This window comes from Podarcis melisellensis (genome assembly GCF_964234715.1).
Source record: "Podarcis melisellensis genome assembly, chromosome: 6".
Classification (NCBI taxonomy): Eukaryota; Metazoa; Chordata; class Lepidosauria; order Squamata; family Lacertidae; genus Podarcis; species Podarcis melisellensis.
The window spans coordinates 21,121,084-21,147,298 of NC_138538.1; the positions used below are offsets into that span (position 1 = coordinate 21,121,084).

Consider the following 26,215-nt stretch of genomic DNA (forward strand, 5'->3'; position numbering starts at 1 on the left):
TCAGAGGGCGGGTCCTTGCCCTGCCTTTACTTGATCTTCTGTATAACCTGTCAATTGGTAAGGAAGATTTTAGGAGCTTAAGGATTTCGGAACATAAGATGACACTACTGGATCAGGCCAAAGTCCCACCTAGTCCAGCATCCAGTTCCCACGGTGGTCAACATATGAAGCTGCTTTGTACCAGGTCAGAAATATTTGCCCACCTTAGGTCAGGATTCCTGCAAGACTATGCTAAGATTCTGAAACCTCACCTTTTTAGGTACCTGCCTTATGAAAACATCCTGTTACTCTGCATTTCTTAAGCTCCAATTAAAATAACAAAAATAATTCCTTCTTATATAACTACTGCATCTTTCTGAGGAATGTCTTATTTTAGGAAGGGGTATGTTAAAAACAACAACTAAACTTTCATTTTGCAGGCAGAGTGTCAGGCACAAGAGAAATGGCCTTTTCTGTGGTAGTCCCCTGCTTCTGGAAGTCCTAACTGGTTGAAATCCAGAAGTGCACCATGTTCCAATATATTTGGAAAGCTGGTTTCAAGTGGCTTTTAGATAGGCAATGTTATTCTTTTACAGCTGAGCTGATGAACTAAGGTCACATCCATGCCACACATTTGACGTAGCCCTGGCAAAATGGCCCTGGATTGAACAGAAATTAGCTAATAATAATAATAATAATTGTTAAGTTGTGGGTGAACATATCAGACGACACAGCAATTCTTCAAACAGCTCTTGTTTATTCAGAGGCCAGAACAGAACTGAACTGAAGGACTCAGTCAGCCTGCTTATATAGAGCTCCAGTACCTTGTTACTGTAACAACTTTCTAAAACTATCCAATCACTGAACGTCACTTTCGATCCTTCATTTGCATAACTATTTACAGTATCCCCCTGCTGGCCCAGGGTGAGAACTTCAGTACATAATAATAATAATAATAATTTATTTATACCCCGCCCATCTGGCTGAGTTTCCCCAGCTTACCTCCTCTGTTGTTGTCTACCACCACCACCACCCCCCCAAAAAAAAATCCCAAGCAACTTTCTATTTAAGAAGAACTTGATGAACCAACTCCTTGACACAGTTTCTCATTGTAGGAACTGCCAGCATCTTTAGCCGTAAAGCAAAGACTTGGTACATGGGACCAGTGGAGCGTTGTTTTAGCCAAAGCACAGGAACAAATGCCTCTCAGTGTCTCCATGCTGCGTCCTTTCTCCGAATATCCGCTTGTTTGTTTTTATTTTAAGAGCCTAGATTAGGCAGGGGAATGGACAGCTGAACAAACTGCAGCTCGCCAAGTGCAGTCAGTCACAAAAGCACATGCAGGGAGAAATAAATCTCATGCCAAAAAAAGAAAGAAAGAAAACCACCCCACTCCAGGAGGAGAATCTGCTTCCAGAACTAATTTGCCATCACATTTGGCCTTTAAAAAACATTTTGCACAAGGGGAGGGGAGGGGGGAATTAAAAGCGCAGGAAAGGTCAAGAGCTAATGATCTCTCAATGATGTGGAGCTTGCTTTAAGGGTGCCAGTCTGGGACACCGCTTCATTTGGGTATTTGCCACCCAGCCCTGCCCTGGGCTCAGCTTGGGAGCATTCATGCCAAGGGGATAAATCATAGAAGCAGCTATGTGTCAACAGCTTTGCATTTCCAAGCCAAAAAAAAAAAAAATCTCTCTAGACTCAGCACTTCAAATTCACGCATGTTCAGAGACCAGGGCAGGATGAATCAAAGGCAAAGCAAAAGAAGTGAGTTGTTTGTTTGCCCCCACCAGAAAAACTCTTGCTGAAGTGGAAGAGGAAGGAAGTTTTCAAACTGTAAGAGGTGTAAAATTCTGTAACACTCACCTTGCAACCACTGGAGGATCAAAGAGATCACTTAACACAGAACTAGATATATTTATGAAGGGCTGATGACTTGGGGGGGGGGAGCCTCAATTATGGCCTGTTAGTATCAATATGCATCCTCTTCCTAGACTATGATATTCTGAATTATTTCTCCATGTCTGCTCAGTATCACAGACTGCTTTGGCTAGAAATAAGAGAATTTTCAATTGAGAGTTTTGCTGACATTCAATGGCTTAAAAAGATAAAGAGACCCCTGACCGTTAGGTCCAGTCGCGGACGACTCTGGGGTTGTGGCGCTCATCTCGTTTTACTGGCCGAGGAAGCCCGTGTACAGCTTCCTGGTCATGTGGCCAGCATGACTAAGCTGCTTCTGGCAAACCAGAGCAGCGCATGGAAACGCCGTTTACCTTCCCACCGGAGCGGTACCTATTTATCTACTTGCACTTTGATGTGCTTTCAAAGAAGAGATCTTATGATGTGCTTTCAAACTGCTAGGTTGGCAGGAGCAGGGACTGAGCAACGGGAGCTCACCCCATCGCGGGGATTTGAACTGCCGACCTTCTGATTGGCAAGTCCTAGGCTCTGTGGTTTAACCCATAGCGCCACCCACGTCCCATTCAATGGCTTACTGATGCACTTAAGAGATACATAATGCTCTTGTTTTATATATTTATCTGTGTTTGACACTTTATCATAAAAAACAAAGCCATTTACACCAACATCCTTATAATAATAAAAACCATGAAAAAATAAAACAAAATCAGAGACTTTCAACTAACTATTAAGGAAAAATGTTTTCTTAATTGCCTGTGTTTGGCGGCACAGAAAATTGTCCAGCAGGCTCTAAAAGATTAGAACATAAGGTGTCTGCTGAATCTCTATCAGCAGAGCATTCCACTTATTTGCCACAACAAAGGTGAAAAACTTTACTTGCAGTTGGCTGTTAGAGGGGGGGCAGGTAAATTTCCTTCCCTAGCTTGATTACTTAGGGCCCAATAAGAGTCCATCGCAAAGTAAACATGCCAATAAGTACCAGAAAGGCAGGTGGGAAGCAGCAGTGACTGGTGCTGATGAAAAGTTCTTTCTAAATCCACTCAGGTGTTATTGCTGCCTTGCTTGTCCACCAGGGCAGGCGGGGTGCTGCCCCACCAACCTCAGACTGCCCTGAGCCACCCCCCACATGTCAACTTCCTCCTCTTTAGTCTAAGTGTTGCCCCATTACAGATCCCAGGGCAGATTGCGATAACCAGAACAAAGAATAGCACTCATCAAACAGAATAAACAAGAACAGGTAAAATAACATAATTAAAACTGCAGAATGACACATACACCCCGGCAGACTAAATCAACATCTCACAAATGCCAGAGCAAATAAATGTGTTTTAAGTTGATGCCAAACTGGAAAATGAATGGGCTGTGGAACTCCTTGCTACAAGGAAGACACTGTGTCAAAGAAGTTAGCAATTTCTGAAGATGAATTAGATATCAGTAGAAAACTATGCCCAACTGCCACCATTTTGTGACTGGTTCTGCCCATGCGACACCATTTTCTGACAGGTGGGGCTGGTAATTTTCAAGGCATCTCAGGTGGGCCCTATGAAACCCCTATTCTACACTGGTTGGCAGTGGCTCTCCAGTCTTTCCCAGCCCTGCCTGGTTTGAACCACAGACCTTTTCCATGCAGGAAATGGGCTTTTCCACTGAGCTATGACTGCCCTCCACCTGCCTTTCAGCTATTGTGATTGTGGGCCTGTGTCATCCAGCTATCGTCCGATTGCATGCGCTCCTTTAAAATCAGAAGCACAAGTCAAGATATTTTCCTTTTGGATCCTCTCCACATGGAGCATAGTTCACATCTGCGTTCAATCAAATCAGCTGCAAAAATGTCACAATGCTCTCATTCACAGGTAACACAGAGAACATTTAGCTGGTAATAAAACAACCTAGGTATTAGAGGGGAACAGCCCTTCAGATATACAGTACTGGAAAGTACTTGGTAGGGAAACTCTAAATTGACCCCGTGCCATGGGCTTTCCTAATGATGGATTGTGAAATGAGAACATCTGAGCACATAAGGGCAACACTCAAACTGAAACCATTAGGAAACCCATGAGTGAAATAGCCTGCGTCCTTTCATGACAAGCTGATTCCATTTGCCATTCCTTTAATGTTTCTTTAATAAATGTGTGCCACACTTTAACACAATTGCATCTGTGCCTGAGCCAGGCGATGCAGCGTGTCTCAACCTTGGTGGGCCACATGCCTGGAGGGCCTTTAACTTTTGTAAGCTTGTGATGCACAGTATATACCGTATATTTTTAAGAAAGGGTTCCCACTGCACTGCACATAATTAACAAGATTTATTGGTGATATCTATATAATATCCCTGCAATGTTTGTCAAGCATTTCCATGCTGGCAAATTGCAACAGAGATATATATATATATCTGTTATATAGCATTATAAAAAAATGTGGCAGGCCAGAATAGGACCAGCTAATGCACATTTCTACAGTCTATTGCACAACTAATTTAATCAAGACAATTTTTGCCATCACAAATACAAGCAATTTCACAATTATTGAAGATAGTTATTCATGGTTTGTAACGCCCCAGGTTGAATGTACTAAAGTTCTACTTGAATCAACAGGAAAATAATTTTAAAAACCAAAGGCCAGGGGTCACCATTTTATCTTACGTATTAAATCCAGCCTCTTTATAGAGAGATGATGGGAGTTGTAGTCCAATTACATTAGGGGCAGCCAAGGATTCCCTTCCCAGTCCCTTTTTTTAGCATATATTGATAGGACTAGATGTTTGTTTTAAGACCACCACAGATTATAAAACCCCATTCCTCACTGTCCACTTTAGCAAATGAAACACCTTGATCCCTCTGCTCCATCCCAACATCGCAGCTGAAATGCATAAATTCTGGTGACAAGATTTCCATTTCTACCCTGTGAAATCCCATTGGAAGGGAATTTCCAGGGCAACAAAAGCCATGATCAATAAAAACCACTGGCAGCATTGCTCATTTTCACAAGTGGCAGTCATTGCCAGTGCCCCGTGTGGAGGCAGTAAAATCACTTCATGAAAAAGCAGCTATGCCAAATTTAGGTAGAAAGTCGGGTCTTGGAAAGTAAGTGTACACTGAGGCAAGTTTAAGATTTTTTAATATGTTTCAGTATTTAGGGTATGCTATAACCTAAGTACTTATATACGGGTGCCAGTAAAGTTTGGGCAACTACCAGCAATTTAACCTTCTTCTTTTTTCAAACTGGCAACCCTGGTGGCTACGTAGGCAAAGTGTTAAATTCGCAATCCACAGAAGGTTGTTCCAAAGTCAATGCTTTTCTTTCCAGTACCAGTGTATATTGGAACAAGCAAGGATTGCAAAAATGTGTAGCTTTTCATGACCAAATCTGAAACAATATCAGATCGTTCTTCACAGCGACCACTATTTTAGAACACTTGGTGACAGCTTTTTAAGATATTTGCACAATGTGTGGGTTTTTAGCTCTGCTGGGCTTGTATGGAGAGACTCTGAGGTACTGACTGGAGTACTAGAATTAGGACTGGAGATACCCAAGTTCAAACTCCCCCTCAGCAATGAAGCTTCCTGGGTGACCTGTAGCCAGTCCCTGTCTAAGCCTAGCTTACCTCACAGGCTTGGTGTGAGGGTTAAAATATGGGGCTTAGGTGTGGGGGGACTGCACACACTGCTCTCAATTCCTTGGAGGAAAGGCATGATACAAATGGCGCCTGATGAGTGGAAGGACAAAATGGCACCCCTTTCCCCATTCAGCACGCAAAATAATAGACGTTAACTATGACTTCAACAGCTTCCTTCGCTGTTCTGACGCTTCCTTAGAGGACACAGAACACGCCATGTGGCTCTCAAAGCTCTGTCTTGCCACATCTGTAAAGGTAAAGGTAAAGGGACCCCTGACCATTTGGTCCAGTCGTGGCCGAGTATGGGGTTGCGGTGCTCATCTCGCTTTGTTGGCCTAGGGAGCCAGCGTACAACTTCTGGGTCATGTGGCCAGCATGACTAAGCTGCTTCTGGCGAACCAGAGTAGCACACGGAAACGCTGTTTACCTTCCCGCCAGAGTGGTACCTATTTATCTACTTGCACTTTGATGTGCTTTCGAACTGCTAGGTTGGCAGGAGCAGGGACCGAGCAACGGGATCTCACCCTGTTGCGGGGATTCGAACCGCCAACCTTCTGATTGGCAAGCTCTAGGCCAGGGGTCTGCAACCTTTAAGACAAAAAGAGCCACTTGGACCCATTTCCGAAGAGAGAAAATCTGGGAGCCGCAAACCATTGCAACATTTAAAACAAATATATCTCCGGAGCCGCGATCTGACAGCGGGCGGGACAGTGACGTCCCGACGGTGCATGACTAACGCATGCACCGCCCCCATGCGACGTCACAGCCAGTACAGCGCCCACCACAGTGGGGAGTGTCGGGGAGCACAATGCGCCTCCTCCCCTCGCTAGTATCCGCCCCGGAGTCGCACCAAAGGTGTAAAAGAGCCACATGCAGCTCTGGAGCCGCGGGTTGCTGACCCCTGCCCTAGGCTCTGCGGTTTAACCCACAGCACCACCCTGTACCTTACATTTAAAGCACTGTTATACCATATTAAAAGTCATGACTTTCCCCCAAAGCATCCTGGGAACTGTAGTTTGCTAGGAATGCTGCGCGGTTAGGAGACCCCTATTTCCCTCGCAGAGCTACACTGAGTGTTTGAGCGATCCGTCTCTCTTCCCAGGGGACTTACCTGGGACCCACGCTGCCTCCCACCTTAGACATGCACGTTGGTCTGCCAATCACAGGCCCTGAACCTCATATCCCCAGTGAAATGAAAATCGACCTGACTACTGGAAGGCCTGGAAACGATGCCTTATGAGGAACGGCTAAGGGAGCTGGGCATGTTTAGCCTGGAGAAGAGGAGGTTAAGGAGTGATATGATAGCCATGTTCAAATATATAAGAGGATGTCACATAGAGGAGGGAGAAAGGTTGTTTTCTGCTGCTCCAGAGAAGCGGACACGGAGCAATGGATCCAAACTACAAGAAAGAAGATTCCACCTAAACATTAGGAAGAACTTCCTGATAGTAAGTTCGACAGTGGAATTTGCTGCCAAGGAATGTGGTGGAGTCTCCTTCTTTGGAGGTCTTTAAGCAGAGGCTTGACAACCATATGTCAGGAGTGCTCTGATGGTGTTTCCTGCTTGGCAGGGGGTTGGACTCGATGGCCCTTGTGGTCTCTTCCAACTCTATGATTCTATGATTCTATACTTTCACTAAGCACTGAACAGCAGCAACCGGCCACTTCTGTTACTCTCTGTCACCACAACCAATTTGCCTTGGTACCTATTTCCTGTGGGAAATCTCAAGCCACTGCAGTAACCTCTGTTATGGCTTTAAAACAGTTATTTTTGTATTAATTATTTTCTACATTTATATCCCACCTTTCTTCTAGCAAGGTGGCATATAATTGGTTCCCACACGGTCTCTCATTCTGGCACCCACTTTATTTTAGAGTGTGCAAATTTATATCCCATTACCTACACAGGGACCCAAAGGTAAAAGGGTAGGTAAGAAAACTAACTAGATACATGTTATTACATTTTACATATTGTTACATGCATGTCTCAGCTTTCTCACATGATGGAACTCTGTGGCCTACATCTGGCTACAGTATTCAGCCTAGATGCTGTTTCAAGGTCATGCCTTGGGATTTCTGCTCAGTTACTCCCCTACAGAAGTCAGGCCTTACCTGTTTATTTAGATTCATTTTAGGGCTGGCATGCACATGCATTTACATAACTTTTATATGAAATAGGTTCGGTTTATTTTGCCTACAGACCATAAACATAAAATACAGTACAGAGTTATTTAAACAAATGCAGCTGAGAAAAAACAAAATATACATGCACATAAATTGTGCCTTTTAAAATAAAGCCAAGAATAATCAGAAACAGTACGTACACACACACACCTTTTTTTTGGCTCAGAATTCATCTTCCCTTTAATAATTGTGGTCTAGTCTTGATGTTTACAGCAAGGAATTTGACTATATTTTCTGTAATCTCAGGGTTGGGGCCTACCATTCACTACTGAAACAAGTAAGTCAACTGAGTTCCCATGTACATAACTTGATTTTTCATCACTCGCAGCTCAGCATGTGAATGAACTACAAAGAAAAGCATTGGTGTTTGAGTTGTAACAGGTGATAGGAACGTTCTGTCTGATGGCTTGTTTATGCACCCAACTAATCTCTTGATGGTTCAGAGGTTATGAATGTACTGCAAGGGAGAGATTGCCTTAAGTCTTCCTGATTACAATGCTAGAACTTCTATCCCACATTCTACTGTTCTGTTTACACTGCATTACCTGTTGCATTCTGGAACTGTTTTGTTTTTTAAAATCAACATACCATCACGTTGTGCTAAATTACAAATGACGAGAAAGAAGTGTATGACAGAATTTCAGCTCCAAATTTCGTCCTATGAAATCACGATGCTAAAAACGCCTGTAAACAGATTTGTTCCGGAAGCAAATGAACATGGAAATGAAAGCCAAGCTTCCAACAGTTTTCCAGAAGTGGCATTCCAATCATGTGACAGATCATATAGAATGTGGAAATTATTGTATAAGCAGAATAAAGTCCTGTCTGAATGCAGTCTGAGTCGGACCTAGAACAATATTGCCTACTTCAGCTGGCTGAGGATCCCAAGCAAGTAAGTTTCCCAGTCTGCCACCTGAGATCCTTGCAAGAAGGGAGGCCACGGATTGAACTTCATGGACTTTTCTCCAAGCCACACATGTGTTCTGCTTTAGAATCATGAACCAACCACAAACCTATATAGCCTTTTCCTTTCATGCCTGGAGTCAACACCATTTTTCTCATCTGCCGCTGGCAATTGTTCTAACATAGTAGATCACTTCTATCATTTTTTTAAATAAAAAATAACATTTCATTATATTTTCATGCTGCAAATACAACAATGTGCCAATTTTGCTGAGCAAAGCACACACCTTCCTTCTGTCTTACTGTGAAGGTACATCAAATCTGACATTCCTGCTGCGTGGTTTAAAGATATTCTATGTTAAATCACATCCTGAAAATGTCAGAACTGATGTACCTTCACAGTAACATCAGTTACTATCCTACCCCCAACAACACTGACAAGTTCCTGTACTTGTCATATCTCGCCATTTATTCAGAAGAACATTCGGAAGGTTCTTCGCTATACTTAAAATGCCTGGCAGGCAAATGTTTCCAGCAGTGTAAATATATTCTATGAGATGATGCTATGAGATCGAGAGGTTAAGAGCTCAACAAAATAACCTACCACCAACAATACTCTGGTGGCTTGTTAAGGTTCAGAATCATGCAGCAATGCCTCCATTTACTGAGCAAGGAAGAACATAAAATGTTATGTGGCTGTCAGTGGGGGAAACTTCAACTTGAAAGCAACCTGCGAAAGCAGAAGGTAACTGAACCCATATGCAGGGCATGCCTTGTCATATTGCTCGACTGTCTGCCATTTGGCATAATGATCCCTTCCAATAAGCTCAGCATGTATTCCTGTCTGGAAGGGTTTGAAAACTGCTGTAAAGGGCACCTTATAAAAAAAGAGAGATCTAGATAGAACAAAGGGCTTTGCTGCTGCTGCTGCACTGAATTATGGCGCAGTGGGCTTTAACTTCCACAGAAGAACATTGTGCATTAATGTCTCTCAAACCCTGCACTCAAAAGACCTGCCCTCCCCACCCCAAAAAACAACACTTAAAGGCTGGCAGCACATAAAAGCAGCTGTAAATTTGTACAATCTTGCCCAGGAAGCACCTCTCCATGGCTGACCCATTGTTTGTTTTTTAATTTGTGGCTGAGTGACTAGTAACGATAACAAAAGCAATTCACCGTGTTATTATTTATATTTATTACTCTGCATGGCGCATTGCAAATGAGAACCGGACGCTGTATTGAGGAACTTACACTCCAAGGTTTTTAGACAGGGGAAGCAAAAGAAGAAGGAAGTGGAAGTAGGGATAAACAGAAGGAGAATATGTGTTTATTTCATCCCACATGGCTAATTTCACAGCCAGGCACCATTCATTTATTCACTTAAAGTATTTTCACCCCACCCTTCAGCTGAGTAGGCTCTCACTGTGGCTTATATAGCATAACATCAATAAAAACAAGACAGTCCCTGCCTGCATAATCTAAAAGGCATGGCACAAAAGGAAAAAGGGATGTAGAGGGAAGAGGCGTGAGGAGCTGGAGCCAAGTGTAGGCCAGCAATCAAAGAAAAACACAGTGTCAGTGAAGTTAACTCTTTATTCAAGAAACCAAAACAGTGCAGGCCTGGTGACCCCGGCAACTCTTCCCAGTAGGTCTTGTTCCAACATGGCAGTTGCGAGGCTGAAGCGCCCTGCCTTCCCACCACTTCCTAAGCCTCCTCATCTCCAGTGTCTTTCCCAAACAGTCACAACCCCGCTCTGCTCTGCTCATTTCTCTGTGTCTTCTAGGAGACCAGGCGGGAGGGGAGCTGTTTGCAACAGGAGGGGGAGACTGCTTGGCTTCCTGAGCAGCCTGCTGTTTTGTCTCTGGTCTCCCCTCCCCTCCAGCTTCTGCCTCGGAGTCTGAACTGCGCTCTGCCACAGACTCTTCCTGCTCACCATACCCTGTTACCTCAGCTGCTTCCAACACCTCCTCCTCCCAGCCTGCTCCTTCTTCTCCTTCTGAGCACCACTAACACTGTAATTACTAATTGCTAATCTATGGTGCTGCTTTTGAATTATGGTGTTGGAGGAGACTCTTGAGAGTCCCATGGACTGCAAGAAGATCAAACCTCTCCATTCTGAAGGAAATCAGCCCTGAGTGCTCACTGGAAGGACAGATCATGAAGCTGAGGCTCCAATACTTTGGCCACCTCATGAGAAGAGAAGACTCCCTGGAAAAGACCCTGATGTTGGGAAAGATGGAGGGCACAAGGAGAAGGGGACGACAGAGGACGAGATGGTTGGACAGTGTTCTCGAAGCTACCAGCATGAGTTTGACCAAACTGCGGGAGGCAGTGGAAGACAGGAGTGCCTGGCGTGCTCTGGTCCATGGGGTCACGAAGAGTCAGACACAACTAAACGTCTAAACAACAACAACAAAATCTATGGTGCAGCCACACTTGGATTGCTGTGTTCAGTTCTGGTGGCCACACCTCAAAAAGGAGAATCAAATTGATCAGGGGGCTGGAGTAACTTCTCTATGAGGAACATTTGCAGTGTTTGGGTCTACTTGGTTTAGGAGGAAAATGAGCGAAGTAGGAGTGTATGCAATTATGTACAGTGTACAGAAAGTGGATAGAGATCCGTACAAGAACCTGGAGTCACGGAATGAATTTGAAGGGTTGGGGATTCAGTGAAGATAAAAGGACGTACTGTACGTCTTCTTCACACAGTTCATTGTTTAAACGATGGAATTTGCATCCTCAACATATTGTGATGGCAAGAGCAAAGGGCCCATGACCCTGAATACCAGTTCCTGAGAATTACATATGCAGAGAGCACTGTTGCCCCCAAGTCCTGCTTGTGGGTTTACCAGAAGCACCCAGTTGGACACCGTGGGAAAAAGAACCAAATAGAGGGACATTTTCATCTGATCCAGCAGGACTTTTTATATGCACACATAAAGCCAGTTCTGCTGAACTGTGGCCCTAATTCATAACTACAGGCTGCAGAGTGGAAGTGTGCCCTGTTATATCCTTGCTTGTTTTTAAAACTGATTAAAGGCAGTTTGAACGGGCGGTGGCAAGAAAACTGCAACACAAGTTCTCAGATGTATATTTCCCTTGTATATTTGGAATGTTATGTCTCTGGATTTACTTTTGCTGCAGCTGCCAGCTTGGAAGCCATTGTGGGTAATTCAATTCTGCTAATGGAAATTGGTTCCCGTCCCATAATGTATTGATTCAAGGTTCTTGGTGTTTAAAAGAGAAAGATGAATTTCACGTGTGAGAAGTTTTACGCATGTATCTTTCTCTTGGCTATCACATTTCCAGCGCACTCCATTCCGGCCATATGTGCGAATAAGAGACAGCTGCTCACTACAGACAGAATCTAGAATTCCATTTTCTCTTATAAGGGGAGCTACTGCTTTCTGCTCTGTTGTTGTGGTTGGTGAGCTAGCTTGGTCCAATACAAAACACAGAAGGCCTGTGCTCCATATCGACTCCCTCCCAACAGAAATGGGAAATACTTTAAAATGCTGGTTTGCTTGTGTGAAATTTGCTAAGGACCAACAGGCCTGTCTCTGCGCAAAGGAACACAAATACAATCAGAAATGGCAATGGAAACCAGCAGAACATTACCAGGGCATTCTTGCTGAATTACAGTTTATCAGGCAGTGTGACATAGTGGTTGGAGTGTTGGCCTGGGAGACCAGGGTTCCAATCACCACAGAGCCATGAGGTTTGCTGGGAGATCTTGGCCCAGTCACAGTTTCTTGGCCTAACTTACCTCATAGAGTTGTTAGGAGGATAAAATTGGGCCAGGCCAAGGGGGTGGGGAAGAAGAACCATGTCTATGACCTTGAGCTCCTTGGAGAGAACGTGGGATATAAATCAATGTAATAAAAATATAAACAAAACTGTCAAATGTGGCTTTAATTAATATTATGGTTTGTTTTCAAAATCACACTATGTGTCTGAGTTAGCCTACCAGCACAAGGGCGTTTTCGTTAGTACTGATACGGCCTTGTTAAGTGGTCACTGTAGTAATTTTGATCTCAGGTAATCATCACTGTCCATTCGTTTTGCATTTTATTTCCCCGTGAATTAACTCTTTGATATTCTGCCTCCCCACCGAGCTTGCCAATTCAGAATTGCACTTCCTGGATTTGATGAAGTGTATCTTCCGACATCTGATGAAGTCGTTACTCTGTGAGATGCCACAAGACTCTTATTCCTGCTAAAGGCTAGTCCTCACTTGTATTATTGATGTGGTAATTACAGTTATCATTTAATAGCTTGAGGGTGTTACAAATAGCAGGGGAGCAAAAATCCCCATATCAACCAACGGTAAATAAACCTCATGCATCAGTCTCTTACATTAACTATACATACATGTGAACTTAACTCTAATTCTAAGGCAATGAAGTACATATAAAACTTAACATTGTTTTGGATTAGGAAGGCAGAGCATCCGGATTCCTTGCAAATGAGACCAGTGTGTGAAAGTTTAAGGTAACTAAAAAGAGCTGAAACATATACCTGTGCAGTACAAGCTGATGAATGCCTCAGAACTAGCACTGCTCCAAGCTTTACTCATAATACCAAAGATGTGAAGAATTTTAATCTATTTTTAATGCTAAAGGACAAATGCCAACTTAGGTTATCAATATAGTGTCAACAGGAGCAAAACACTTATTGGTTCAATGAAGTAAGACTGCACCTTACATACAAACCATTGTCAGACACAATGCTAAACCATTGTTTAGTGTGACATAAAGAGCAAAGGTGAGCAGGGGCCGGTACACAACACTTTCTCCCCTATTCATAGGAGCAATGGACTGCTGAGGGATGTAATGGTTTGTATGCTGAGAGAGGTAGTGTACTTTTTTTGTGAAGCAGGGCTTTGTAGCCCCTCTATCACATGCCCCCTTTGCAGTTTAACAAAACCTCCTCCTACTTTGTTTTTGACCAGGTTGAAGACACGATTTGACCCCCTCCCAATGTTTCTGGGGAAAACCCTTACATAGCTTTATATGCTGTAGGAAAGAATTAACAATGCGAAGTCAGAGAGGGCTGTGAAGAGGTCCCAGGGGGCAGGAAAGGTGAGCTAAGCTACACAGTCCCAGAAGACAGAACTGAAGGCCGGTCGGCTAAAAAGCAGCCTATAAATAGCAATGTAAATAATGTAAATTCAGCAAGAAAGAATGCCAAAAGCCACTCAGAGGTGCAGCAGAAGGCTGGGGAAAAGAATGTGTCAGTAAACTGAGAAAAGGAGGGATCAATAAGAAAAGACCCCAGGGACCAGAAGAAAATGTGTGGTGCTGGTTGGAACATAAAGCAGCCTGGGGACAATAGACCGGGGCAGTAAGGTGGCTGGTTGTGGATTTACGTCCACAAACGGAATTGAAATAAATCAACAGCGCCTTTTGTTTATCACCACGTCCTCAGTTTGGTTTCTCAAATGGAAGGCTATTTGAACAACGGAATACCCATACAACAAAAATGTTTGCTTACGATGCAGATGTTAACCATGTTCACAGATTTCAGATACATGCTGTTAGTTTAGGCCTCATGTTTGCTGTGGTCTTTTGTCCTCATTCAATGGCTGCCCACCCTCCTCCCGTCAGCCTAAGGCAGATCCCAACCACATGTCCAAATCTTCACTCTTGGGTGACATCCAATTACAACTAAGGCAGTGCCGACAACACTGCTACTACAATGGCCAACACAGCAGTATGTAAGCCCCGCTCCCTCAAGTAGACACAGCAACATAATGCTGCTGACCAACCTTTGTGTTCTCTGCCCTGCAGGTCTCCCTTACCCCAGTGCCTCTTCACACTGGCTTTTAAACCAAAGTGCATTTTGCACAGGCAGCCCTGTGTTCTGTAGTCCTTGAAGAAAGGGGCCTTTGCTTTTCAAGAGGAACTGATATTTATATTGTTTAAAATGTGAGGTCTGCGCCATTCTGAGAGGGGGAAGGCCTTTCCCAGCCTGACTGAGTTTGCTGTGGTATGGAGCACAGTCCTGCCACCACAGTTTTAGACTGAAACTAATGCAAACCAGCTGTGAGAGGGAATCTCCGGGAAAAAAGGGACAACTAATTTTCTATGGAGGTTTTAGTTTTATGAAGCTTAAGCATCTCGGTGACAGTAAGCCAAGCACAGCCTCTCCGTCTCCTGCACTTTCCACGATGTTAGAGGAATCTAATGTTTATAATGTGCAGGGGTAATTTACATTTCTCAAGGAAGTGCTGGGAATTATACCACCAGAGCACATAAGCAAGTTTCAGAGGCAAGAACCTCAAGGGAATGCATGTAATGAAATACCAAGGCCTGTGTCAGTGAAACATCCAGTCATTACTGCTAATGTGTGCAATAAATATTGGGAGACGTTCTTAAACATGTACAAGTAGATTTATGCTGAATGTTCACATTAAGCAATGCGCACCCCACAAACCCCTGACATGGATTTATGTGTGTGATAGATGTTTCTTCACCTATGATCTTCCTTACCGTTCCCCCACCTCACAAACCATGCCAAAAATCTAGGTACTTTGTGCCAATGGCCACAGGCCAACATGCTACAACAGTGATACTTTTGTTGAGATGAGGCACAGACTCAAGTTATCAACTTGCCAGTATTAGCTGAGCTTTTCAAGATTGGTCCACCTGAAACATGCACTGAATGTGGTTAGGGAGCATACCCAAACCTGGCTATCAGGGTTAGTAGCGTTATGGTTTCAAAACATGCCACCATACTTCTACAATGGGCTTCCTAAGTTTCCTATTGGTGCTAGAAGTTCAGGGTCTGGTTTTATCATCGTTTTCGTAGTCTCTATGTTCCCCACACCACTGAAGCTATTTTTAAAAATGGGGATTGGATAAGACTGACCACTCTAACAATGTGATGACAAAGAAAAGAAAGGCTTTCCCTAACCCTATTACCCTGTTCACAAACAACCACACACAAATAACTATCACAGAGAATGGCATGTGGCTTTCCATCTTCCATTTTGCTATTAACGCCACCTTCCACAAACATCCTTTTCGAAAACATAATTGTTGAACCAAAGGACTGGACCCTCCCATTCGGAGAAGAGCAGTTTTTATGCCACACACAAGAGAAAAGTTAAAACTAAATTCAAATATGTTCGGCATGTGCAACTGGCTGCTCAACCTCCTGTACAGGCAGAATCATGAGAACTGTTTCATAATTTCTTACAGTCCTGTGAGAATTCTTAAGAGCTTGCAGGACAGTGCTAGTGGCTAGTATTTTCCTGCTGCTCACAACCCTGTTTGGATCCAAATCACAAGGGCCCCTTCCAGACGTCCTATTTATGGTGCATTCATGATTATTTGTGCCCATGATGGTATCAGGACAGTTATACATAACCCCAGTTTCAATACTTTGTGTGCCTACATCAGTTTTGTGGGGGTACATACTGCTTCAGTCTCAACCAGTGCATGTCCTGTAGCTTCCGACTAAAGTCCTGTAACTTTTTGCATCACATTATTTTCTGTGGTGCTGCACAGCACTTTTGTTGTGCTATAAAGCAAAAATGCAACAATGCAGCAACACTGGAGAAGTACTGCAGAACAACTGATAAAGCGGAATCAGCCAGCAAAACACAACACCATAAAGCAAACAGCACGAAGTGGCTCAGAGCTGGAAAGCAGCAAAAGAGCATAAAGTCCTTGTTAGTAAAGTCATTTAAATAATGCAGACAGAGGCCAGAGAGAAAAGAAATCCAGATAATAATTTACTGAAGAAAGTGAACAATGAAGCGTACAATTTTGAGGTGAAAGAAGCAGAGAAGTTTTGTCTTTCTTATTTCAGGCTTGTTCATAGGAGGCAAACATTCAACCAAAGATACAAAGGAAACTTCCTCAGAACTTCACATCCAATCAGGCCATGTGCTACCTCAGCAAACATTATGTCACTATGCCTGGTTGCTGAGCAACACCGCCTGCACCCCTCCTGGTTAGCTGACTTTAGCGCTAATAAAAACTCTTCAGTTTCGCACGAAATTATCTCTGCTGTTGTGCATCCAGCCACCCCACGTCCCTTGACTGGATAGGGCTAACCACTTCTTAGCCCCAAGCCATATGCCGTGGTACCTCAGGTTACAAACACCTTGGGTTACAAACACTTCAGGTTACAGACTCCGCTAACCCGGAAGTAGTACCTCAGGTTAAGAACTTTACCTCAGGAATGAGAACAGAAATCGTACGGCGGTGGTGCAGCGACAGCGGGAGGCCCCATTAGCTAAAGTGGTACCTCAGGTTAAGAATGGTTTCAGGTTAAGAACGGACCTCTGGAACGAATTAAGTTCTTAACCCGAGGTACCACTGTACAAACTCTGCACCACCATAAGCCACGTGCAGAAAGCATCTGCGTTACGTTAAGGAGTCAGCGGTACAAAGAAGCACAGGCAACTTGAGCAAGCGTGCCAAGCTACATGCTACAGGGAATACCAAAACACCCAAGGCAATTCATGCCTTTCCTTGGTTTGAGAGGTCAAGTTTAAGCAGCACCTCAAATTGATTAGATGGGCACAGGGGATCGCTACTGCTTTCACAGCTGTTCCAGCACGTCACATCAAGACTCTCTGCTGGGTGGCCGACAAGACCAATCAAAATAAAGCAACGGGGCCCTAAAAGGTGTCACTAAATCCATGCATGGGAAAAGAGTCCTTGCTTTCCGTTTAAGTGGCTTACGGAAGGCGGGGTGAGAGAAAGAATCCTGGCCCCCCCTCCCAGGTGTACTAAGTGTGGGAAAGTTCTAAGAACACATTCCTCAGTAGCAACTAAGGAAGGAAGGTCCCAAGCATCCCATGCAGAGCTTTCACCAGCACTTTGGAAAGGTAAATAAACCCCAGAGATGAAGAGCTAGTTTAAAAAACGGGGAGGGGCAGCTTTCTCCTCTCTTGAACAGCTAAAGGAAACTTGTTTTTGATCGGAAAAGAAGCTGGGAGTCTCTGGACAGTGTTCCAAGCTTAAAAGGAGCTGCCTTTTATTTATTTTTTTAAAAATTACAAGCACCAACGAAATAACATTCAGCAAGTGCCTATCATCCCAAGGGAGAGACAAAACTGACATTGAAGGTTACTTGCCTGCACGGAGCTCTTTGAATGCATACATCTTAAATATAAATTGCACAGAGGCAGGGAGGAATAGCCACATAAGCATTTTTCAAGCATCAGCATTGCATACGAAAAAGAAAAAGTCCCTCAAGTAAACAGAACGGACATCTTCCACCCCAAATTGGCAGAGAAAGTTGACGTAAGAGATTAGATATGAAAGCATTTGGAAAATAAGCACACTTATTTGGAAAATAAGCACACTTATTCCCTTCACACACCAATGTGCAATTTCTCAAAATGATGTAGGAAATCCAGAAACTGAGAGTTGCTTGAGTCTATTTCAAGACTTGGAGTAGCACTAGAAGGTAGGAAGGAAACACAACTCATTAGGGATGGGTGGTAGGAGGAAAATAACCTTTCCTCTGCCCAACAAAGGACCCTGCCACTCTCGCCACAGTATGCTGCTTTGATTTATGTGCTTGCCTGCTGGGTTTAGAAACCAAAGGTAGGTCTAGTGGGTAGGATGGGGGAGACGGCACACCTGGTTTCAGGAATACATATCTACCAAGGTAACATCTGAAGGATGAGGATAAACAATATTAAAAGAAGTCTTTGCTAGAAAAGTAAGAAGGGAATTTTACATTAGTGAGTAAAATAAATTCTGCCAGGTATACCATCTAGTTCTTACTTATTACACCATTTCTCGCTTACTTATTACACCATTTCTCCTGTGCTGAGTTAGGTACACATAAGTCTACTCATTTCAATTAGTAGCCTGTTCTGCTGCGAACTCACCTAATTCTGCAACTATTAGGGCAGATTACAATATCAGTAAAATACAACATCAAGACACAATTGGGGAGGGAGGGAGGAAATGGTCTTGTCCCAAACACAGAGACCAAAGCTTGCAAAATAAACCAGGCACGTTAACATTCCCCATCAGTACACAACAAAAATTGGAACAGTTTGATGCTGCAACAAACTGCACAGCTACGTAAAGCCATACTGACCATGCATCTGGTAGGTGTAGGGGGCTTGTCCTGACGTTGCGGTGCTGAAGCTAGAGCCATAGCTAAGGAACCCACTCTGCCCCGGCGAATGGCTCAGGCTGTCTTCTGTCTTGATGCCTTAGGAGGGCAGAGAGGAAAAAACCAAAGTTACTACTATGAAGCTACTGTCAAAACATACGCAAGCATTCAGTGCATTAAGGATTTCTTTTCTTTGACTGGGCTGTATCTTGAAAATACGAGGTAGTGGTTGCATTTCCATCTTACTCTTCTTGTAGAGAAGTCAGGGCTGCATAACCCATTTTATCCTACAAACTCTGTGTGGTAGGTGATGTTGATTGGTCAAGGTCAGCCAAGGGGATCCACGACTGAAAGGGGGAACTGAATCCTTCGCACTCCAAATCCAACACTCCAGCCCCACCTTCCACAGCCTGGCAGGGGCTGATGGGAGTTTAGTCTAAATTAACATGTACAGGGCACCATGTTGGCCTCCCCAGGTCTAGCCAGTATATCACACTGACACTTCCAGTGCAAGAGCATCTTCTTGCAAATTTCTGGGTGTCTTTCCCTCCACATGCTCCCACATGTATTTCCACGGAACAAATACATGGTGACAAAACAAAGGCTAAACAAATATCCTACCGAAAGTCCCATGCTCCTGTTTCAAAGTTATTTCCACAGCCTGTGTATTTGTTTCTAGAAAGCAACAGTTCTGTGATGCGAATGTTGGGTAGATTTACCTACGAGCCTAGCTGAATAACACTGTTGACATTTCTTATCCTTACTTTTTGTCTAATGTAAAGGGAAAGATGTTGTTTATTTTTTTACATTTGTATCCCACCTTTTCTACAAAGGGCTCTCAGAGCACCCTATGTGCTTTCCCCCTAACCCAAACCGAAACCCAAATCCTCTCAACAAGGCTGTGAGGTTGGTTAGGTAGGGAGATGGTGACTAGTCTAAGGTCAGCTTCATGGCTGACCAGGGAGTAGAATGTTCTTAATAGACTTCTGCATCAGTCCCATAACTGCATTCTATGACATACACAATAGCTAGGTGAACAAGAACGGTCATGCCATAGACTATTACAGTTCTCAAGAAAATGTACTTTAACATTTGTCTAGTGAAGACTGAAACTGTTCTCAGTTTGCTGACAGAGTTATGGCATCACAGTTTACTTTCCCCAGCTACAGCTGAAAAAAATCAGTGCTTTTTTTTTCCTTTAAAAAAATGTTTAGGGGTACTCTCATTTTGCTACTCATGTTGAAATACTGCCCCTCAATGAGGCCAAACTTAAGATTCACAAAATATTTAGGGGTATGTGTACCCCTACATCCCCCCCCCGAGAAAAATCACTGGAAGAAGTGAACATCTTTTGAACGAACTTGGTTTTCACTCTCTCTTGCCTTTTTTAAAAACTGCTGCTGAAACCTGGGAGCCCCTCAAATCCTGTCAGGATATAAAGTGATGGCTTTTAAGAGGAACAAAGAGCCAGGGGCTCTGTTTCTCCACCTACTTTTTCCTGACCTGGAATTTCACTGTGTCTCTTTCCTGACCAATCCTCTGCCACTTTTTGTAGGCTACACAACACAGTAGGCTTTTTGAGGATGAGAGCCTTCCAGTCTTCCATTTGGATGACAGATGAGGGAGATCGCTGAGGCATTCCACACATGGATTAAGCCCCCATAGGCCCACTTGACTGCTTCGATCAGCAGAATTGGCACTACTACAGGTAGCACATGAGATTACCCCGTATGTGCCCACTCACCTGCTTCAATCGGCAGAATTGGCACTACTGCCAGGTGCCACATAATACCTGTTCCACATTTGTAATAATTTGATTGCTTAGTGTGGAAGCTCCTACACTTTGGAATTCCTTGCCTATTGAGATCAAGCAGGCATCTTCACAGTACCCTTTTCGGTGTCTGCTAAAACATTCCTGTTTAGACAAGCCTATCCGGATGTATAGAAAGTTTAGGTAGTTTCTGTTTTAGTAAGTTGACTTTTGTACGTTAGGGTGGTGAATTGTTCTTGGTTTTACTGTTTTGTCTTTTGTAAACTGCTTTGAGATTTGTTTTTTTTGTTTTTAAAACCAAGCAGTGTATAAACTTTATAAAATAAATAAGCAAATTCCAACCTGGATTTCTATGACTGCCCAAGAGCTGAGGAGAGTGTATGTGTATTGGGAGAAATGTGTGTATGTCTCTTGATGGGTTGTGAGGTTTTTGGCAGTTCGAGTCCCTGGGTGTCCTGGTGAATGACTTTGATCGGGAAAGGGATGGGGTTAGTGATCTTGCTTCGTTTGAGGCTTTTCAATACAATCAGCCATGGCATCTCCAATGGGTTAGGAGTGGTGGGTACAGTACTGTCTTATGGAGGTTCTGCTGCTCCCTGGAGTACATGTTTTAGAGCAGGAATGGCCAAACTTGGCCCTCCAGCTGTTTTGGGACTACAGTTCCCATCATCCCTGACCACTGGTCTTGTCAGCTAGGGATGATGGGAGTTGGTAATCCCAAAACAGCTGGAGGGCCAAGTATGGCCATGCCTGTTTTAGAGGGTAGCCCTGGGTGACTAGACCTCAGCACTCTGGCTGTTAAGCTGCATTGAGCTACAGAATTTAATTCTATCCCCAATCCTGTTCAATATATTTAGGAAGCCATTTGAAGCAGTCACCAGGGGATAGGGAGTGCACCATCATCAATATGCTGATGGCACCCAGCTCTACTTCTGTTTCTGCTGTGTCTGGTGTGGCTGCGCATGTGCTGAGTCAGTACCTGGATGCCGTGGTCATGGTGGGCTGGATGTGGGCCAGTAAGTTTAAGCTGAATCCTGACAAGGCAGAAATCTTTCCTAAAGAATGCTCTGATTGCAGACACTATAACTGGCGCCACTGAGCAACATCAGAATGCAGGTGCTCATAACACAGTCTTCTCCACCTCCAGTCCTACCCACCAGTAATCTGGCAGGGGAGCACATGTCACAGTAATCTCTTAAGTTTAAAAGTGGTTGGTGGTCTGTCATGCTCCAGGGTGCAGTTCAGATCCTCTACATTCTCTAGGAAGGAAAGTGAGCTCATAGAAACTCCATGCAGCTGGATGTTTACACAGAATCATAGAGTTGGAAGAGACCACAAGGGCCATCGAGTCCAACCCCCTGCCAAGCAGGAAACACCATCAGAGCACTCCTGACATATGGTTGTCAAGCCTCTGCTTAAAGACCTCCAAAGAAGGAGACTCCACCACACTCCTTGGCAGCAAATTCCACTGTCGAACAGCTCTTACTGTCAGGAAGTTCTTCCTAATGTTTAGGTGGAATCTTCTTTCTTGTAGTTTGGATCCATTGCTCCGTGTGCGCTTCTCTGGAGCAGCAGAAAACAACCTTTCTCCCTCCTCTATGTGACATCCTTTTATATATTTGAACATGGCTATCATATCACCCCTTAACCTCCTCTTCTCCAGGCTAAACATGCCCAGCTCCCTTAGCCGTTCCTCATGATGCAGAGAAGTTCACACTCATTATCTGGGGATGGAGGGGGTCAATCTGCACCTCTCTTTGTGCAAACTTCATTTTGTCTTGGAATCAGTGAGAGTGGGGCACATCTCACTGGGAGCCACGTATGAGCTCAGAGCTAGTAGTAAAATTGTCCCCCTTAGCTTTTTTGCAGCCCTTTGGAAATTAGAAAAAGAACTTCAACAGAATAACCAGAGGTGCATTATCTTAACAGTAACGCCCCATGCCAAATGCAAGCCAATTTGTTTGGGCAGCTAGGAGTGATTATATGCTATTATCTCAGGCTCCATTGCTGCTGTCCGATTTTAATTTTCATGGGTACATATGCAGAGAAACGGCTTCTCGTGACATTTGTATTCTGATTACAATCAGCGAAATGCATGCAAACACTCAACCCGTTGCAGCCCTGGCCACGGTTAATCTTCAGTGACATGCTTTTTCTGGAAGTCTGTTGTCAGACAGAGAAATAACTTGGCACCAAATTAATTTCCACGTACTTCTCCGTTTTGTCTACGAACTTGGGATAGTTTTATTTTCGAGCCAGAAAAACAATAGTACTTCATTGTTCTTGGTTGACTGCCAGGTGGGATTTTTCAAAATCTAGAGTATCAACATGCAGAACTAGCCAGCCTACGGGGGGGAGGGGGAGGGGGGAAGAGGGGAGACCATTGTTCGGAAGATGCAAAATAGGTAATCTACAGGATTTATAAACGGCATGTGGGGCTGACTCATGTATGCCCTGAAGACAGCAGCCAGTAGCCAATGGCCTGGTTTTCACCTGCTGTTAACAATGGCAACTGTTCAGCATTTGTCTTGGCTTCTAACCAGCTGATACAACACATAAACGAGATCTAGGAAACCAAACCTAAAGATTTCTCTGCTTGCCTTGTTAGAGTTTAGTCTTATAAAGGCAGGTCCCTATGCCTGGAGATGTTCACGTCTTAGTTTTATGGAAATCCATTCAATATACTTGTTCATCCGGCAAATCAGGCATTTTTATTTTTTTTTAAGTAAGGGATGGTGATATAAAATTGACATTTACCCCAAACATTCTTTAAGTCGTGAGATGCAATGGATGATAAAGGAATTAAGACTCCGAGAAAGACTTGCAAAAACAAGCCTCAAAGATTAAGTTTCTGTTATCTGATGTGGACTGCGATGGCCTTCTCACAAACAATACCCAAAAGAATTAGACTTTAATTTTTGTTGTTGTTGTTAATAAATAGAATGTACAGATCACCCTTATCAGAAGAGACACTGAATGACTCCTGCATTCTGCATCCCATTCAGGATGCATGCATCAGGAACGAAATTCATGCCTTACATCATTCGTGAAAGCACTCTTATGTTTTCAAAAGCATCAGAGAGAGGTTCAGGGGCCTAGAATATATAATACATTTTGAATTTCTGAATGAGTTACTGCTTCCCACGATGCCCTACAGAACCTGTCCTGCGAAAGCCACGCAGGGAATTTGCCTCAGAAGTTAAATCTGAATTCAGATATCTGGGACCTATGCGTAATACTTGGTACCAGTTGCTGGAAACCAAAGGAGAGGAAAATGCTTGTGTGCTCAAGTCCTGTTTGCAGGCTTCCCACTGACATCTGGTTAGCCACTGTGAAAGCTAGATGGGCCATTGGCCTCATTCAGCAGACCCTTCTTATGTTCTTATGACTTAACACGTAGTCCAATGGAGCCTGGATAGTTTAGTTGGTTACAGCGTGGTGCTGATAATGCCAAGGTTGCAGGTTCAATCCCTGCGTAGTCCTGCATTGCAGGAGAGTTGGACTAGAAGATTCTTCTAGGTCCCTTCCAATTCTGCAATTCTGTGATTCTATGGACATAGTAAATGGAATATGCTTGGCTCACACGCAATATGTCGGGTTCACGTGTTTTTTTAGACCTGATCCTGGCTCGAGTTCCCAATAAGCAAAAAATAAGTATCTTTCTGGTGAAGCCGTAAATAAAAGCCCACTTCGTTCAAACGTTCTTCTAAATCATGTTTTCGACCGATCACAAATGAGCTGCAGTAAGCCTCAGGGTTATGTACACCACCTCCCCTTCTCTTCCTTTCTGCATTCAAGAAGTCAAAAGCCTTTGTGTTCACTTTTGACTGAAGTACGATTTCCCCCTAGGAACACTGTTTTATTCCAACTCTCTTCAGTTTAAAGTTAACCAAAATATCAAAACCATGGTTCGGGCTCTTTCAAAATACCAAAATATTATCTAATTAAAAACATCTAAGTTGGAAACAGTGAGACTGTACACAGAGGAAAACAAAGGATGATGTATTTGCTAAAAAAAAAACTATAAAAAAGTGAAAGCAGAAGCTTTTGCCTCTCGTCCTCTCAACAGTCAAAAGAGACAAGTAGAAGATTGTGTGTACTAGAGGCACCGCAGTTTGGAGATGGTCCAAGTGGGGTCCAAGTCTTTTGAGCTTCTAAGTAAGTAAAGCTCGGGTGACTTTCATGTGTTAAGCGAAGCATGTTGTCCAGCTTTAACCCCCAGCACCCAGTGAGCACACAGCAACCTTGCCTGTTATTATCTCATGTGTGTGTGCTAGTCCTCCCATGTACTCATTTACAGTGGTACCTCAGGTTACATAGACTTCAGGTTACAGACGCTTCAGGTTACAGACTCTGCTAACCCAGAAATAGTACCTCGGGTTAAGAACATTGCTTCAGGATGAGAACAGAAATCGTGCTCCAGCAGCACGGCAGCAGCGGGAGGCCCCATTAGCTAAGGTGGTGCTTCAGGTTAAGAACAGTTTCAGGTTAAGTACGGACCTCCAGAACAAATTAAGTACTTAACCCAAGGTACCACTGTATTGTTTTTATTATTATGTCATGCATCTTGTGTTTTTATGTTGTAAAAACCACCCGTGGATGAAGCTTGTTATACAGGCAGCGACTGATATGTGCATGACTGTGAATGAGCGCATTGCACCAAACCAGGAAGTGACCCCAAAACATCACAGAAATGGTCAGGGCAGGGGCAGAACGGTGTGCCTGAAGTTTTTTTCCAATGGTGTTTCACTAATACGTGTGGTGCCTTGAAACGTAACCCCTGCGTAAATTGGGAGTTGCCTGCATAAATTTACATAATAATAATAATAATAATAATAATAATAATAATAATAATACTCATCTCCCCCCCCCCCACTTTGGTTCTTTCCCACTGCTAGACTGCATAATGCATTATGACCCAGAATCCTCATCCTGAGTCCGCTGGTTGCTCAGGTATTGCACCAGTTCTCCTGCATGGTAATCTCCAGTTATTCAGTACCAGTCAAGTTCTGATCTACTCAAAGTTTGTGCGCTTGGATCAGATCATGCAAATGCTACTTCCAGCTATGACAACAAACAGCAAAAGACTACAAGTGTTTCAGATGCTGGTTCAGTGTTTTGTCTTCCATTTCCACTCTTCTGAACTGCTACTGCAAGTACTAATTTTACTACACCCAAAGTTATTTTATCATGCAGTGCATTGCACATTCCAGCTTTTTGGCCGTTTCTGTGATTTTGTTTTAACCCCCCACACTATGCCCTTTACACTCTGAAAAAATCATGCACATTACTCCACGAACGGGAAGTTCCACTGAGAAAACAAAAGGAGATCTCAGCCTTCCAAATACATCTAACACGATCTCTGTTTGTACAGGATGAAGCGTGGCTGTTCTATGCTGTGAGCACACAGGCTCTCAGCTGCTGAAAACAGCAAGGCAGGGTCTCAAAACAAACATCTGCTCTCTATTAATTTTGCTACAGTGTATGTCTGAAAATGCACACCGCATGTGTATGTAAAATATAAGTAGTGCCATCATCTAGACTAGAGTTTGCTGTGCTTTATATAGAATCTCTATATAGAATCATATAATTGTAGAGTTAGAAGGGACCTTGCAGGATCATTCAGCCCAACCCTCTGCAATGCAGGAATATGCAAGTGTCCCATACCAGGCACAGATCTCTTGGCTAGCCAACTACTGAACATACAATAATAATAATAATAATTATTATTATTATTATTATTATTATTATT

General features: G+C 43.5%; 1 protein-coding gene across 4 annotated transcripts in view; it reads right to left on the bottom strand.

Moving 5' to 3' along the window:
* The window catches only part of EYA2 (EYA transcriptional coactivator and phosphatase 2), a 133,481-nt gene that overhangs the window by 51,805 nt on the left and 55,461 nt on the right, over positions 1-26,215 (bottom strand). For all 4 annotated transcript variants that reach the window (XM_081916988.1, XM_081916987.1, XM_081916986.1 and 1 more), the window contains exon 5: positions 18,675-18,791. In XM_081916988.1, the coding sequence (XP_081773114.1) occupies positions 18,675-18,791 (117 nt within the window). The remainder of the gene's footprint in view (positions 1-18,674; positions 18,792-26,215) is intronic.